General features: G+C 43.9%; 1 protein-coding gene and 1 long non-coding RNA gene across 2 annotated transcripts in view; one reads left to right on the forward strand and one right to left on the reverse strand.

Annotated features, from left to right (window-relative positions):
- LOC311047890 (low-density lipoprotein receptor-related protein 1-like) overlaps nt 1-17,812 on the reverse strand; it is a gene marked incomplete at its 3' end in the record, with an annotated part of 54,647 nt that extends 36,835 nt beyond the window's left edge. The window contains exon 1 of the mRNA XM_084060839.1: nt 17,614-17,812. Coding sequence (XP_083916965.1) covers nt 17,614-17,656 — 43 coding nt within the window. The 5' untranslated portion in view covers nt 17,657-17,812. The remainder of the gene's footprint in view (nt 1-17,613) is intronic.
- On the forward strand, nt 7,859-10,115 carry LOC311047516. Its single transcript, XR_014601004.1, has 4 exons — nt 7,859-7,965; nt 8,432-8,514; nt 9,008-9,209; nt 10,018-10,115. It is a non-coding gene; the product is annotated as an uncharacterized lncRNA (long non-coding RNA).
- Nucleotides 17,813-18,026: the final 214 nt, after the last annotated feature.

Below are 18,026 nucleotides of genomic sequence, written 5' to 3' on the forward strand. Positions count from 1 at the left end.
ACGTATGTAACCCCGGTTTTATTAGTAGCGTAAGCAGCTGCTTACTATGGGATATCATCGCCCCCTAGCGATGCACAGAGCAACACACAGGACTCCCGACAACTCCAATGTCCATTGGATAGGGTCGTGTGACACAAACCGGAAACCGGTAGCGGTATAAGTACCGCTGCGTCACATAGGTGCTTCCTCTGAAACCTTCCACTCTGCATGCTCAACGCACACAAAGGGGGTTAAAAATGTAAGCAGCTGCTTACGCTAATAAAACCGGGGTTATATACGTAACCCTGGGTTATTATAGCGTAGCTAACAGCAGCTGCTTACTATGGGACACATACACGTCCCCGGGAGAGCCCCAATTTGTGACCCATACCCAATCCCATAACCCAAGACCCATAACCCATACCCAATCGCTTGCCCAAGGCCGCAGGTCCTGCCCTCGGCAGAAACCCCGGCCTCCAGGCACCCCAGACCCACAGGGTCGGGACGCGAAGGACGTAAGTCAAGACCTTGACAGACACAAGTCCTGTCCCTGTCACCAGTCCTGGACAAAACCTGGATTAGCCAGCCAGTGACAGAGAAACCAAGGCCTCCTCCTCCCCGGACCATGCCTAGCCGGTCCTGGGAGGGCAGGAAAAGGCCAGCCAGGCAGGGAGAGAAAGCATGCCCTCAGGCCTGCAACGCATTCCCCGCCTCGAAACCGGCAGCTGCATTCCACACAGGGAGAAAACCATGCCCCAAGGCATGTCCACATTTCTCTACCTGGAAGCAGCCAGCTGCACTCCACTCAGGGAGAAAATCATGCCCCAAGGCATGTCCACATTTCTCTACCTGGAGGCAGCCCCTACGCCCAAGACTGTGCGCGCCATCTCAGACGCCGCTACGTCAAGGCTGTAGAAAGAGGCAAAGGTCGAAGGAGACGACCAGTTAGCCGCGGAGCAGATCTCCTGCATCGACACCCCCTTGTAAAGGGCCCAAGATGCAGCCACGCTCCGAGTAGAGTGGGCCCTCAGTCCCTCAGGAATAGGGACCCCCCTACTGTCGTAGGCTAACCGAATCGCTTCCACGATCCATCTGGACAGAGTCGGTTTAGCCACCGCCTTCCTCTGACCTCGGCAAAAGGAGACGAAAAGCTGAGACGACTTACGGCCCATGGCTGTCCATGGCTGGGCCCGGCCAAACCGGGAGCATACGAAAGTTGAAGACCCTCAGAAATCTGTTCAAACCCTTCAGGTTCAGAATAGGTCTTACGCCCCCCCTTTCTTTTTCACCAGGAAATACTCCGAATAATAACCCAATCGGTTCTGATCCGGAGTTAATTCTCTGATAGCACCCTTGCTCAGTAGAGCTGCAACCTCTTCCCTCAGCGTTATGGCCGCTTGGCCCGACGCGTGGGAGAACACTACTTTGTTCGTTAGTGGAGGTTTGCTTGAGAATTGTAACCTGTATCCTTTTAACACGGTGCGCAGCACCCAAGGATTCGGTTTGCATGCTTCCATTTGGAAAAGCATCAAGCGAGAGGGTTCGAGGGGATGGTGGGGGCTGCTGACGTCACCTGCCCCGTAGGGCTCTGACCGTCCGCTGGTGGGGAAAGCCCGTGACGTAGACAGGGAATTCCGCACCCCATAGACATGCGCCATGAAGCATTTCTCGGTAGCGCTAGCTTGGCTAATGTCGGCCTCGTCATAGAGCGCACGCCCGTTCCCATGGGGACCCGGGACGCCGCTAGCTCTCCAGACGTAGCCCCGGAACCTTGCCCCGGTGCAGTACTTACCCGGATCTGACCACCTCTCCCACCAGGGGGGTGTTGATCGTGTGGCACCGGGGCCCATCGAAGTGACTTCCGTCGCACCTCGTCCGCCATGCTGGTGAGGTCGAACGGACCTCTTGTGTGGTGTGTGTACCCGGAGCGAAAGTATTGTTCCCCCTGGGGACTTTCGCTGGTGTAACACCGGGGTTCTCTGAGACGAAAACTTCCGCCCCACCGCCGCCATTTTGGAGAGGTGTTGGGAGGCGGCCATTTTGTCCTCCTTCCGATCCGCAGAGTCGTTTTGCCGCCCTCTGCCGGATGGAAGTTGGAATTAGATTTTCGTTTACACAGAACCCCCTTTTTACACCACATATTTGAGACATTTGATTCAAAATTAAAGGTTTCTCTACCTGCATTTGATTCACAATGTTTACAGCATGCACAGGATCTGTCCCTGCAGTGTTTAGGATGTCGCCCCGTCTGCTTGGGGGACATAGCGAACACTGAGGGCTCATGAAATGTTGCAGAGGGCCCTGTTTCCCACCTGGAAACAGATTGCCTTGACTTTTCATGGCACAGGAAAAAATGAGCATTTGTGTTTTCGGCAATAGATTTATTCCACACACATGCTGTACATTCTTTACAGATATTTCTGGGAAAGGCGGACACACATGACTTTGAACCGTATTCATTGTCTTTAGCGTCTTTCTTAGTCTCTTTGCACTGGTGGACTCGTCCTCGACTCTGTCCATCCTGGCAAGGAAAGCGCCAGTCCTTTTTCCCAAGTGGGAAGCTGGCCGCGCATGATGCCGGCCAAGTGGCCATGACGGGGCAATCAGCTGCTGCTCGCCCGGCAGAACCGGGAAATGAATGTCATTTACCCTGCCTCCCCCTGCGACCGGGCCCGCTGTCCTTACGTTGGGGCCGAGGTGAGGGGGGGGGGGGGGGGAGCCTTTCTGTTGTCCTTTCGCCTGATGTCCTGGGCACCGAGGGAGCTATCAGGACGCTCCCAGGAGCTAGCTCTGGTGGAGGACGCTCTGGATGCACCACGTTTGCGTCCAGAGGTGCGTCTGCCGCCCGCAGCTCCCTGCTGGCGAGGCCTGTTCACAGCGGGGGTTGCGGGGGTCGAGATGAGGCCTGTGGCCGTCTCCTCGAGCTGCTTCTCCGCCGCCTGCGTCTTGGTGATCAAGTGGTGTCAAAGAGGTTGTCCGGCTTGAGTGGGAGGCTTTTGAGACCTGAAGTCAATATGGCCTTGCAACCGGAGGCTAGGTCGAGCCACTGCAGTCTCTCCAGGTCGGCTGTGAGAGCCATGGCTCGGCCCGTCCACATCAGGGTGGTACAGGAGCAGAGTATCGCGAGCTGGACCAGCCTTGCGAGCTCCGAGGCGTCCTCAACGAAGACCTTGTGTACCTCGGCCACTGATGCCGTCTCCTCCAGGGGCCGCATTCTCAGCTCCTTGAGCTTCTCCGCGGCGGAACCCTGGAACAGCGACCCCACGTTCAGTACCTTGGCTGCTGTTGCCGAGGCTTTGTAGAGCGTGGCGTGCGTCGCTGTCTTGGACCTCCTGGCGTGGTCGATGAACACAGGCCCACTCCTGTGGCTGTGTCTCACCGTTCGGTCCCAGGCAGGAGATGCAGAGGCGGTGTTCATCGTCCGCGGCGACGAGGAAGTTGCATCCCCTCAGCGCGCATGGACGAGGCGCCTCCATCTTATCCTTTCTCCGTTAACACGAGGCAAACAAACAATAGGCTAACAGCCTGGCCTAGCCGCTAGCTTTAGCTTTAGCTTAGCGTCGTGCTCGGCGTGCCTCGTGGCAGAAAACAGAGAGGATAGGAAAAGAAAGTAATAAAACGTTGAAATTCAAGAATGTCGGGAGAGTTTAAACAAACTGAAACTATTTTTAAACGAAAGCGCCCGTAGAGTAGCACAGCCGTGCCCTCGCTCTGGGTGTTGTTGGATTTCGTCAGTTTCTCCGTAGATTTGCTTCGTTGGCTCAGTGTGCCTTCGCATTAGCAGAGTGGAAGAAGAGGAAGCACCCATGTGACGCAGCGGTACTTATCCCGCTACCGGTTTCCGGTTTGCGTCACACGACCCTATCCAATGGACATTGGAGTTGTCGGGAGTCCTGTGTGTTGCTCTGTGCATCGCTAGGGGGCGATGATATCCCATAGTAAGCAGCTGCTGTTAGCTACGCTATAATAACTTAGTTACTTTGCAGATATAAATTATTACATTACAAAACATACATTAACCACTTTAGCCCTATTTTATACATAGACTATTTGAAAGCCGATCTACAAGCTCAAGCCGATCTACAAGCTCAAACGCGCATCACGACGCAATGTGAGCTTGTCGATCAGTTATTTTCAAACATTTTAGTACTTTTACTTTTGGTACTTTAAGTATATTTTGATGCCAATACTTTTGTACCTTTTCTTTGATTGAAGTAACATTTTGAGCACAGGCCTTTTACTTGTAGCAGAGTATTTTTATATTGTGGTATTGCTACTTTTACTTAAGGCCTAGGCTACACGTATATGGATCTTTTTGTAAACGGATATTTTTAGTCCTCCGTTTTAAAAAGAATCCCTGTCCACATGACAAAGATTTAAAAAAAATCCCTGTCCACACGTAAACGCGGAAACGCATTGATCAGCTGCATGTTTCAATTTTATATCAGATTTTATATTTACATTTATTTTATATATGAGGGGCCAAATACGTATACATTTTTAATCACGTTTAAGTCCAAATACTTCTACAATTGTTACACATTGCTACAAACCCTGCTGAAAAAACCAGCACAAACCAGCTTATGATGGTTGCTGGTTTTAGCTGGTATTAGCTGGTCTTGGCTGGTCTTAAGCTGGTTTAGATGGCATACCAGGCTGGACAAGCTGGTCAGGCTGGTCAGGCTGGTTTGCCAGTGTAGTTGGTAGCTGGTCACTAAGCTGGATTCTGCTGGTCTTTGCTGGTCAGCCAGCTGGCTGGCTGGACTGACCAGCAAAGCCAAGCTGGTAGCTGGTCTTTGCTGGTCAAATGGGTGGACTGACCTGCAAATACCAGCTTACTAGCTGGACTTAGCTGGTCAGATGGCTGGACACTGGACAGACCAGCAAAGACCAGCTTACCAGCTGGACGTAGCTGGTCAGATGGCTGGACAGACCAGCAATGACCAGCTGATAAGCTGGTCAAGTTGGTTAGATCAGTGGTTCTCAACATGTGGGTCGGGACCCACATGGGGGGTCCCCACATGATCTGGGGTGGTCCCCAGATGACAGTGAAGTGACAATTTAAGGACCTTTAAGACCTTTTTAATGCTTATTTGCATGTCATGTAAATGTATATTTTTTGTAAACCCTGAATAATATTTTTTTCCGTTTCCTACAAAAATATGTTATATTATTCTTTCAAAAGATTTCCCACCCACAAATCTAAAATCTTCATCAATAAAAAAACAAATATTTAAGATTTCTCAAAATAATTTAATTAATAAATAAAAAAAGAAGAAATTCCATCAATTAATAAATAAAAAAAACACACAGTGAAAATAGCAGATCTACAAGCCCGGGACGCGTTGTGAGCTTTCAGATCTGCTATTTTAACTGTTTGGATCCGGGGAGACATAATACCTGCCAACATTAGACTTTGAAGATTATCTTCAGTTACAATTGCCCCCAACCAGTATACAGCATATTATTATTATCATTATTATAATTATTACCCTTATTGTTAATATTATTTTATTTTTTTATTTTCTTCTTTTCTTGTGATGTGATATAAATAATATATGTAATAATAATAATAATAATAATAATATACATTATTATTATTATTATTATTATTATTATTATGACAACATGCATCCAATAACATATTTACTTAATATGGCAAATGGCAAATAATATGCTAGATTGATTCTAAATAATTGATGACTAAAATGAACAGATCTAAAGATCTACATCTTGTCGCAATTCGATGCGTTGTGAGCTTGTAGATCTGTTTGTTTGTTTTTTACAAGCAATGCATTCTGGGCCATGAGCAGTGTTGCCATATCTGCTTATTATAAGCGACTTTGGGCTTGTTTTTCTGTAAAGTTGCTTGTAAATATTGGTAGTTGCGGGTTGCTTTTTTTTGGGGGGGCTTGTTTCTAAATTGTAGTTATTTGGGCTTGCTTCCATTTAAAAAAAAATGTTTAAACCAGTTCTCAAACATTTGCATGTCAAGGATGCCGAAATGAATGTCTTTTTTCGCAGACTCCTATCTGTTTCAAATAATATTCCAAATATTTCACCTTTTCTTTTTGAAAATGGCAGATCTACAAGCTCACAACGTGTCGCAAATGCGACCCACGGTGAGCTTGTAGATCGGCTATTTTCAAAGAGCCAATGTGTGGTTTAAAGTGCAGGCTTGTTTTCATAGACCTGGCTCCTTATTTCTCTCACACAATCTGGCAACACTGGCTCGAGACACTGGCTCGCGACGCAGCGGGAATAAAGACTTTTAGTCTAAAGAAAGTTAGACAAATTGTGTTGCTTTGGATTCAAAAAGAATTATAAACCGTCTTCAGAGAAGATAAAAGAAAGAAGAAGAAGCGGAGGACATTTTAGGTGAGTGTTGACACACAGAAATACTATTTATGTAGGCTTTTTAGCCTAAATAAGTGCGTAGGCTGCATGTCTTGATGTTTTTGAAGTCAATCACAAGTCATCATGAACCAACTCTATGGTCACGACACATTGTTTAGTTATTTAATTTGTCTTGATAAAGGTATTATGACAATAATTACAAGAAATGATAGTGGGATATACAATATAATTTATAATATATGCTACTGTCTGTACAGTACCTGTGCTGCTCAAAAGAGAGAGAGAGAGAGAGAGAGAGAGAGAGAGAGAGAGAGAGAGAGAGAGAGAGAGAGAGAGAGAGAGAGAGAGACGCTTTCAGTGATGAAGCTACAGAGTGTTTTAATAGCCTGCCTATCCCGTGAACTCTGAACAATAATGATTCCTTATCTGTGTGTGTGTGTGTGTGTGTGTGTGTGTGTGTGTGTGTGTGTGTGTGTGTGTGTGTGTGTGTGTGTGTGTGTGTGTGTGTGTGTGTGTGTGTGTGTGTGTGTGTGTGCGTGTGTGGCCAAAACGAATGGTTTGCAGCCCTACTACCCCTCCCACAAAGAGAAGAAAACCGTTTGAAGGTAAAGTGATATTGTTTTGTTAAATATTAAAGTAATCATTGCTTGTTCAGTAACAGGGGTCTCCCAGACTCTCCACCTCTTTAGTAAGCCCAAATTTAACCAATCAGAACTCATACAGGATACAGGATAAATAAGTGCAATTGGAAGTGATGACACAAAGAAGTGGGCATACAAAATTTGAAACTGAATTGTCTAGAGAGAGATGGAGAGACCCCTGCTTTAACCCATTTAGACCAGGAACGCATTTGTGTAATTTTTTTTATTTCTTTGGCTAGACCTTTGGCTTCAAAAATAGCAGATCTACAAGCTCATAGCGTGACACAGAGTGGCACGCTATGAGCTTGTAGATCTGCTATTTTTGAAAATCTTTGAATATATGTTTTTTAAAGCGAACATTTGTACCTCAAATCTTTATCCTTTTATGTTCAAAAACTTTTAGGATTTAGAGAACATTTTTAGAATCGGCCCCAGGTCTTAATGGGTTAAAGCTGCACTATGTAACTTTCCTCTTCTACCCCGGATTTGAACCCGGTTTCCTGAGCAAGTGCTGTAACCTTTTACCTTTGAGCTAATAGAGCCGGCCTGCTTGCTCAGGGGATAAATTGAATCTTGACCATCAGATCAAAATTCATGTCAGATCCTGTGCCTAGGTGAGACATGACCTTGACACCATCTAAATGTCTCAATAGAAGAGCAGGGAGACGAAATACAACCACCCCAATTATATAAGTTATATAGTATTATTTGTATTAACATACTCTAACATACAGATTGTATAAGTTATTGTATTAATATACTCTACGATACAGGTTGCATAAAATTACATTTTATTCCACTTTAACTTTCTAACAAAAAACATCTTGTTTTATCCAAAATATATCACTTGCACTACCTTTAGACTCTGACTCGTCTCAATACGGTGGAGATGCTGTTACCCAAGCTATCCACGACGAAATGTCAAGTACAGTCATACCCAGAAGAAAGCCAAAGAGTTGGAGCTGGACCTACAGCATCTTAAAACTAAGTAAGCAATTACTAATTTTAACGAAACAATTGCATGAGTTTGCTCTTCTCTTTTTGTATATATCTATATGTTGGTTATTTGTTCTCATGTTCTTTTTTACTTAGATCTTGACCACAAATGTTAAAAAACATTATATAGAAAGCATGTTATATGGAGTGGACAGATGATAGGTTCATTATTAAACTGGTGTCCTACTAAGGCATACATCAATTCAGTTTTTATTTTTCGTACCCTGTTCATGCTTTAAGATGCAACAAATTAGATATTGCAAAACAGAAACTGGAGGAAGGGCCCCAATATAGCTCTGCATTAAAGCCTGACATCCCTGCTGCAGATAAGCAAACCAGTGACAGCATAGGTGTGTTTAGACAGTGATACTGTTCTACGGAAAATGGTGACAATGTGTACAATTTAAGTACTGTGATACTGCCAAAAGGAGCTTAAATATGATTCTCTACATTTTCAGTTGCAACTTCCTCCGTTTCCTCTTCCCCCGAGTCAGACGATTTGGCATCGACACCTGGGATGTTTGACACCAACAGTGACAAGGTATTGAAGAAACATACTGTGTAGGACAGTGGTTCTGATTTCAAAAATAGGCAACGTGTCATGATGCATCGTGAGCTTGTAGATCAGCTATGTTTTGCTATTTTTGAACTATTTTTGAACAGTTTTGCCTGTGGCATGCACAAAATAGGGATGCCAGGTGGAAAAGGTTAATTTCACTACTATTTTACCAGCTAGAATGTAATCCAATGACAATGTACTGTATAAGAATTACTTTAACTCTCCCCACCTACAGTATAGACAGTTGTAGAATTCTGTACTAAATCTAATCCAACAATTAACATCTTCTCTATTGGAGGTCCATGGCACCAACTCTTTTCTAAATGGGTCCACATTTGGGGGTCCTTGAAAATGTAATTTCTTTACAGTAAATTCTGTTTGAAGTGTGCCTGCTTTTGTCAAAAATGAGTCTGGGAAATGTCATGGTAAAATGTTTTTTAATTTCTAAAACATGTGTTGTTTTCTTCTGTTTCAGGTCCACATTGGCTCTGGTGTGTGGCTCGAAAAGGAGATCTGGAAGATGGTGGCAGGCAGCAAACACCAAGGACTCCCTGTTCATGAAGGAGCTAGCTTTTGCCATTTGGGGGACAACAACCCTGAAGACCATGCAGGAGCCTTACAAAGAATGTCCCACTAGCAAGGGGGAGGCCAAACCCCCCTGACCGCAGGACTCAGAGGTATGTTTACTGTGGGGTGGGGGGGTTCATTATGACTTGATCTCATAATTCAATCTGCTCTGTGCATGACTGTAGTTCTCTTTTCCAGAAGGTGGAATTCCCGTTAGCGTTACCTGTTCAGTTTTTCATACCTTCATTTGGTTGTCTCAGCAGCATACTGTTTCAACCAGAAACACGTGTCTCCAATTTATATCTGCTGCCGAGCCAATCAAATGAAGCTATGAAAAACTGAACGGGAAACGGGAATGTCACCTTCTGGAAAAGAGATTATATTAAGCTTATTAATCAATCATAAAAGAAAATACTCTATTGTAATAAAATAATCGATTTTAGGGCTGAACATTTTTTATGTCTACTCACTCTGTGTTTTGTTGATAGGTCGTGGACAGTTTAGAAACCTGCCTACCTTTGACATCATCGGTAGGCAGGTTTTGGTCATTTAGAACAACTTTATTTGTTCATTATTAATGCAAGAACAATGGCTTCTACTTCTGCATGCAAACTTTCCAGGTAGAGACACACTGTAGTTTCTATTAGCTTGGGATCTTCATTGGTGATGTCACTGGTAGGCAGGTTTCTGAAATGACCACATTCCACCAATGAGTGGCAGAACGAGTAGACAGAAATGGTGCCATTGTATAAGGAACATTAGCGAGGACCAGTTATATGAAGATAAGGTTGAAAATGGGTGAAGTTTAAGTTACTTTAAGTTTTTTCTCAAAACATCACAATTCATACAACTCACCGCATGCAGTATAAGGTAATTATATTTGTTTAATTGTTGGGGGTTCTTGTTTTTTTCTTTCAGACTGTTTCCATTGGTGGCTGCAGGGGCAGAACATTCTCACAAAGAGGAAGGCCATGGACCATGGCCAGGACATCAATAGAAAGGACAAGAAATTGTGTGTCTGTGTAGGGGGGGGGGGGGGGGGGGGGGTTGATATGGGGGTAATGCTTTATAGCGCCACCAGCAGGCCGATTTTTGCAAGACACATTTTTGGCTACAACTTTACAGATGTTTTCCAAACATCACACAAATCGGTATACAGTATCTCCATAGTCATGTAATCAAGACTGATCTGTCCGATTTTTCATATTCTCTCACTCTTTTCCAGTCATTTGAACACTGTGTGTGTGTGTTAGTGTGTTCCTCAGGTTGAAGTTCATGTATTTATGTGTTTATTTATACATTTATTTGTTATTTAAATGTTGTTTTTGAGTTTTTTCATAAGTGTTTAATAAAGTATTGTTATGTATGAAATTGATACATGATTATTTATTCCTTTGTGGATTTTGCTCACTTTTATATAGGCTACTGTAGGCTACTGTTTTTTAAATATACCACATGCTGTGGGCACCTGGCTGAAATTTACCATGATCATGCATCCTCTCCAGCAAAGTTGTTCACTGCATACCAGAATACACCTGAATACAATAAAAAACAGACTTAAACCAGCTTAAACCAGCTACCAGCTTAAACCAGCTAAACCATCATAAATACCAGCTACCAGCTTAAACCAGCCTTGACCAGCAAAATCATCATAAATACCAGCTACCAGCTTAAACCAGCTACCAGCTTAAACCAGCTACCAGCTTAAACCAGCAAAACCTACCAGCTTAAGCTGGTCAACCACCAAGACCAGCTAAAAAGTGGCGAAAACACACCTTAAGCTGGCGAAAACACACCTTAAACTGGCGAAAACACACCTTAAGCTGGTCAACCACCAAGACCAGCTAAAACCAGCTAAAACCAGCTGGTCCAGCTTAGGCTGGTCTAAGCTGTTTTTTTCAGCAGGGAAACCTGTGATATCCAGTCATTTTGGGGATATACAAGACATTGAAGGGTAAATTTAGGTCTGATAAAGATATACCGTGCATGTTCAAATCATATACTTAACAATTATTACTGTAGTGGCAAACTAACCACAAATAATTGCCACTGAGGGATGGTGTGAAGCTTTTCCAGACGCGTGGTGTTTAAAGTAAATCAGGTCTTCTCTTGAGTGCATTTAAGGATGTTTATTTAGATTGCAGGATGAATGACAGCAAAACAAAAGCCGGGTGTTTAACTGTAACTAAACAACTAACTGTGATAAAGAAATAAACAGAAAATAACTCAAAACAAACAGAAAACAAACAAAAACACGCACGGTTGAAAAACTGTGTGGCTTCCCTCTGGTGATTCCCAATCCCTAATGCTGTGCACCTGTGACATTCTCAAATAGTAGGCTGTACCCTGAAATTGCCTATGCCCAGGTCAATCAGTATAGAATCACAGCACCATCACAATATCACAGCACCTTCATATACAAATATTAAAATCATCAAATTGGCTGCAACAATTACATCATTAAAACGCAGAAACGCATTGACACGGGAGCGCATTTCTGATCAGCAGCAGACTGTCTAGCCCTGAAACATGTCTTACCATGCCAGTCATGGCGCTACTTGTTCCTGTTTTTTGACATTTTTATATTTACAACCAGTACATCTACATAAACGTTCACATTTCAAATATAAAGTGCTTACCCCACGGCCACGGATATTAAAAGTGAAAGCGCCTGGGTTTAAGTACCCTTATCTTCCGTATTGTTCAATAAAAAAACGTTTTTTATTGAACCGGCCATTTTCTTCGAATTTTCTCATTATGCTTTCAACTACGCGCCCCTATCGGTTGGAAGGTGTATTGCACTTTGATACATTAAGAAAAAAAGAAAAAGAAAATGTCCGCGATCGGATTAAAATGCTTTTTATTGAACATTACGGACGATACGGGTACTTAGACCCGGGCGCTTTAACTTTTAATATCCATGGCCGTGGGGTAAGCACTTTATATTTGAAATTTGAACGTTTATGGAGATGTACTGGTTGTAAATGTAAAATGTTCAAAAAACAAGAACAAGTAGCGCCATGACGCTTGTGACAGACGAGCGTCACGTGAACCATGGCTAGATCAAGAACGCTCATCTGTTAAATTCGGCACAAGTCGTCAGAAAACGAATGTAGCCTACAACCAATCTTAAATTTGTATCATGTCATCTTTACTAAAGACACATGTGGAAACGTGTGGTTGGCTTTACCATACAACGTTCGGAAACGGGTCAAAAAGACCCCGCAGCAATTCTGGATGAAAATGATGTTCGTCTGATGCGTTTTGGTGATGTGGATCTGACTATGACCAGCAGTGAGGTTTCTGTCACTGCCTGACTGTAATATAGGCAACAGTGTACAGTAGCCTACAGTACAGGCCAGGGTGTGAGCGTGCTTTGAGCTACAGTCTGATTATAGTCAGCCTGCACGTGAAATTCAATAATTTATTCTGTGCGTAATAAATTCCAAGCACAAGCGCCAATCGTTCATTGTGCAGCTACATCAAAAGTGTGCGAGTGACATCTCCTCATCTGCAGTGGTGTAAAGTAACTGTACTCAAGTAGGCCTACTGTAGGCTACTTAAGTACAATTTTGAGGTATTTTTTACTTTACCAGAGTATTTCCAATGTTCAGTATTTTTACTTCTACTCCACTACATCTCAGGCAAATATTGTACTGTTACTCCACTACAATTATTTAACAGCTTTAGTTACTATAGTTACTTTGTAGATTGTGATTATTCAAGTGGCAAATCGAGTGGCAAAGCAACATGCAAAGTGAATTTAACATTGTTTAATGTTGTTTAATGCAATCAGATATGACTTTTCTGTTTGGATGCATGGGCTGTCAAGGCCAGAAAGTATTTTTTTTGACACTCAGTATAGGCATTCCTGCATAACGTCCGGGTTTGATGATGATGTCACACGCATATCCTCTATTTAAACTTTGGCTATTTGAAAATAGCCGATCTACAAGCTCACAACTCCTGTCAATGCGAAGCAATGTTGTGAGCTTGTAGATCTGCTATTTTTTTGTTTTTTGATACATTTTATGAATTTGATAGCTACCTTATGAAACTGTAAGTTTTGCTCTCTCTATCTCTCCATTTGGTATTATAATGACCATGCGGTCCGGTGTTTATGTAGTATTATTATTTATTATTATAATGACCATGTGCGAATCAAGGGGCAAGGCTGAGATATTTACTATGAGGCCAACCCGGATGTTTAGTAAATGTCCAGCGAGAGGCGCTGTTTCACCCGTGCCGACCTGTGAGTTCAGAAAGAATTTATTTTAACGCAAGCCGATGGGTTTTTACCAACTTTCAGACTCGATTTTCTTACTGTAATAAAAATTGTCATAAATTCTATATGCTTCCAGTCGCTAGTTTAAAGTCTCCTTTCAATCATCAGGATATGCGTTTTGCTAAATTATGGTTCTATTTATTATAAAATTGACGATAAAGTAGGCTATTCTCTAGGAGGGGCGGGATGATTTGATTGACACGCTACACAACCAATAGCATTCATTCCCCGCCCCCCGCTCTTGATTGACAAGTTACCCAACCAATAATGGTCTGAACTCATTCTGACGCGTAGTGAAAGATGGCGGACCAACAGTCTGCAGCAAAGGATTCATTTTCGGTCTGTAGAAAGCAGCGGAGGGGGTTTGTCCATCTCATTTATACAGTCTATGGTGCGAATGCGCGATGACGTCATCGTTTCTCAAAACCTACGGATTACGTGTCCTGGTGTCCACACAGATCCATTGAACCGGATCTTTTGGAAAACCTTCACTTATTTATCCGTTTACAAAATTCTCCGTTTTAGCAGCCAAAACACCATTTGCGTGTGGCTGAAAGGGCCAAACGCACACCAAAATGTGCGTTTAGAAAAGGATCCATATACGTGTAGCTAGGCCTAAGTAAAATATCCGAGGACTTCTTCCACCACTGAATTTGACCCATAATAATAAAGATGCGCTGGGGCACGGCATATTGCGAGCGTCGTCACAAGCGTCCTGGCTGAACTCAACCTGGTGTTTGTACATTTGTTGTTTGTTGTTGTTCATCATTTATAACCCGTACATCTACATAAACGTTCAGATTTTAAGGCCACATCCACACGGAGACGTCTTTAGGTGAATCCGCATACGTTTTTAATCGTTTTGATGTTTCGTCTACTCAGAGCCGGCGTTTTAGGTCCGCAATACGCTTATTTTTGAAAATGGGTCCCAGAGTGAATTAATTTGAATACGCTACCCTTGCGTCTGCGTGTGTACACCTACAGACGCATCTTTCCTGAAACCGTTGACGCCATAGCCCCCCCCCCCTCCCCCCCGCATGCACCGACCCCCCCTCCCCCCTCCTGCATGCGGCGCCCCCCCCCCCAACAACAACAACAAACATGGCGGCCCCCGTCGCCGCCTTATTGATCGCCTTATTGATGCTAGCATGTCGCACAAAAGTATCAAAAGTAGCAGATCTACAAGCTTGTAGATCTGCAGAAGCTACTTAACGCGATGGGGCTTTTATGCACTGCTCCTACACTACCACCGTCAGCAACAAGTGGACATGGAGTAAATGTACTTAGTTACTTTCCGCTTAGTTACTTTTGAATGTATATTCACATGCATACAAATGAAGGTCACCAGATAATTCGACCCAGGACAATTCGCCCAGCCGCGAATTTGAGTCAGCTCGACCCAAGCTGGACCCAAGCTGGATCGAGGCAAAAGATATTTCGACCGGAGGCAAAGTGTATGCGACCGTCCTCCAGGTATCTCTATGTAACCCCTAGAGGGTAGTAGAGTACAAGGTGACGGTGGTGAGGTCCTGGCCATCTTTGGGAATGCACTGCGCTTGTATACCCGGAAGTAGAGACGCACTGTGATTGGCCAGTACTCACTTTGAGTGGCAGTTGGGGAAAACGCAGTCAGTGGGGCAAACGCAGTCCCCACCAAAAATATTTACTATTCTGTCCCTATCGGTACATAACTCGGACGGCGCTGATTCGACTAGCAGACCATCGGCTGGTCGTTGCGGGCACTCGCGCCTGGAGGCGCTCGTGCGCAACTCCTCAGCCTCAAGGTCTGCTGAGTCGGCGCGCCTCTGTCTAAAACTAAACTTTATCGGCGAAAAAAAGAAGTCCGCGGATGACTGAAAAAGCTGGAGTCGAACCCAGACTACCAGTGGTAGTGGGTTGGGAGTCTAATGATTAGCGAGGTGCGCCACTGAGGCCGGTGCCGAGATTAGGTATTTTGGTTGTATTAGAATGTGACGTCCTGACTCTTCTATTGTAGAAGAAAGAAGTCCCCGTCCGCGCCCCCCCGCCCAAAAGGGGGAGCCGGGTCGAATTGTCCGGTCCAACGGGTTGAAAGCGGGTCGACCTGACCGGGTTGAATTGTCCTTGGTCGAATTATCTGGTGACCCAAATGAGCCATGCGGTCTTATAGGAATGAAAACAAACGCCTTGGTGCTAGCCACAGTCGTAAAGATCTATCTTGTATGGGGGTCTCTGGCACAAAATATTTTCAGATGGGGGTCCGCAGACAAATAATGAATGAATGGATGACATTTTTATTTTCGTGTCATGCCACCATTTAGGCCCATATGGGGTTATATACACATTACACAGAAATAAAACAAGACATTAACAGTCCATTAACAGTCCTTCCTGTTCATATTATGTCCTTCCTTATAACATACCACATAAATAAACATGCGTACAATAGGCTACTTATATGAACAAAATAAGAACAAATAAGACAATACCATTTTACATGTAAATGGCCCTCCTCCTCATTGACCAGGCCTTGTCACGAAATTACATATTAAATATAAATACATACAGTATTAATCTGTATTAATCTGGGGGTCCTTGACATGAGACAATGTTGGAACCATCGGTTTAAAAAACATTAGCCAGCCCAAATAAGCAACTACACTTAAAAACAAACAGCCCAAAGTCGCTTATTATAAGCACTAAGCAGACATGGCAACACTGGTAAATAGGAAACCTCTTGATATTTTCATATTCCATCCTAATTGGCGAACATTGGCTTCCAAAGATCAAAACATGAACGCAATGTGCAATATCCGTGAAATTTTGCACGCACATTCCCACCAGGAGGCCACAATAACCTATCTGACCTGGCGGAGACCTGTGCTCCGAGGAACACTTTTTCTAGTTTTCGATCAGTTACTTACCCCATGAAGCATTGAATTCATGGAGACTTTTAGTCGCATTCCTGAGCCAATAATTTGATACATTAGCATTTTTCAGCTAGTCATCAAATTATTGTCTCAGGAATGTGACAAAAACTAAAAAATCTCCATGAATTCAAGGCTTCATGGGGTGTGTAATTGATAGAAAATAAGTCATTTTTTGGGTGAACTACTCATAACCTTCTGATGGTTATTTCTAAGCAATGGCCAACATTATAATGTACAGTGTGTATAATAGTGTCTTAACTGTACGATGTGACACATTGTGAGCTAGTAGATTGGCTATTTTCCAAACATTTAGGAATAGTTTTGTATCGTTTTAACAACACAAATCTTGTATGGGGGACAGGTCCCTGACACAAAATATTTCCAGTATAGATTATGTTGGGGTCCACACACACACACGCACGCACGCACGCACGCACGCACGCACGCACGCACGCACGCACACACACACACACACACACACACACACACACACACACACACACAGTAGACTAACCCATGTTAACACAAGTGTAAAATGCAGACCGAACTGGTCAAGAGGAAAACTTCAGAGGACCGGTGACCTCCAGCTTTATAGTTGAGCCCATAGTCACAAGAGCCAATCACCAGCTAGTTCCACCCAGTAATCAACCACTCACGCTCAAAAATATCCTGAAACACACATATGACCATATAGGGCCATAACAACACAACAAGTCAAAACAAACAGCTTCCATGGCGTCCATGATGATTACAATATGCAGTGAGAATAATCACCACCTGTCCTCTGTACAGACCACCTTTACAACATATAGACCATCTGTCCTCTGTACAGACCACCTTCACAACACATAGACCACCTGTCCTCTGTACAGACCACCTTCACAACACATAGACCACCTGTCCTCTGTACAGACCACCTTCACAACACATGGACCACCTGTCCTCTGTAAAGACCACCTTCACAACACATAGACCACCTGTCCTCTGTACAGACCACATAGGCAAATACGATGTGTCTTTACCCTTATGGCAGCCTGACATTATGACATGGCAGCCGAAAAATATTATAATAATGTAACTTCACGTGTCACACTCACGCACGCACGCACGCACGCACGCACACACGCACGCGCGCACACACACACACACACACACACACACACACACACACACACACACACACACACACACACACACACACACACACACACACACACACACACTAAAGCATCCAACGGTACTCATGGTTGTCTTTGCTTTGTGCCTCAGTGTGTTTCACATCCACATCAACCAACAAGTGTCATTAAAACACAGTCTTACCTGAGCTCCACAGAAGGAGGAAAAATATCCCTGTTTTATCCATGTCTGGATTCACTCACACTGGATTCTCAACTGGAACTTCACTGATCAACACTTGATGTCTGGAAATTCACTGATCAACACTTGATGTCTGTAACTTCACTGATCAACACTTGATGTCTGTAACTTCACTGATCAACACTTTATGTCTGGAACTTCACTGATCAACACTTGATGTCCTGAACAGCACTGATCGACGATCGCTGTTGTCCGTGTCTTTATGTGTGACACGTAAGCTCTCCTTATCTGACCATCACGTGGTAGCGATCTTGATGACAGGAAGCTAAACCACAACCTGCCCTACATACGACAGAGGAGCACATATGCATCAAAATGGAGGACCACTGAACTCTGCAGGATACAAAATGGAGGAC

Source organism: Gymnoscopelus microlampas, assembly GCF_963454915.1.
Source record: "Gymnoscopelus microlampas genome assembly, chromosome: 6".
NCBI lineage: Eukaryota > Metazoa > Chordata > Actinopteri > Myctophiformes > Myctophidae > Gymnoscopelus > Gymnoscopelus microlampas.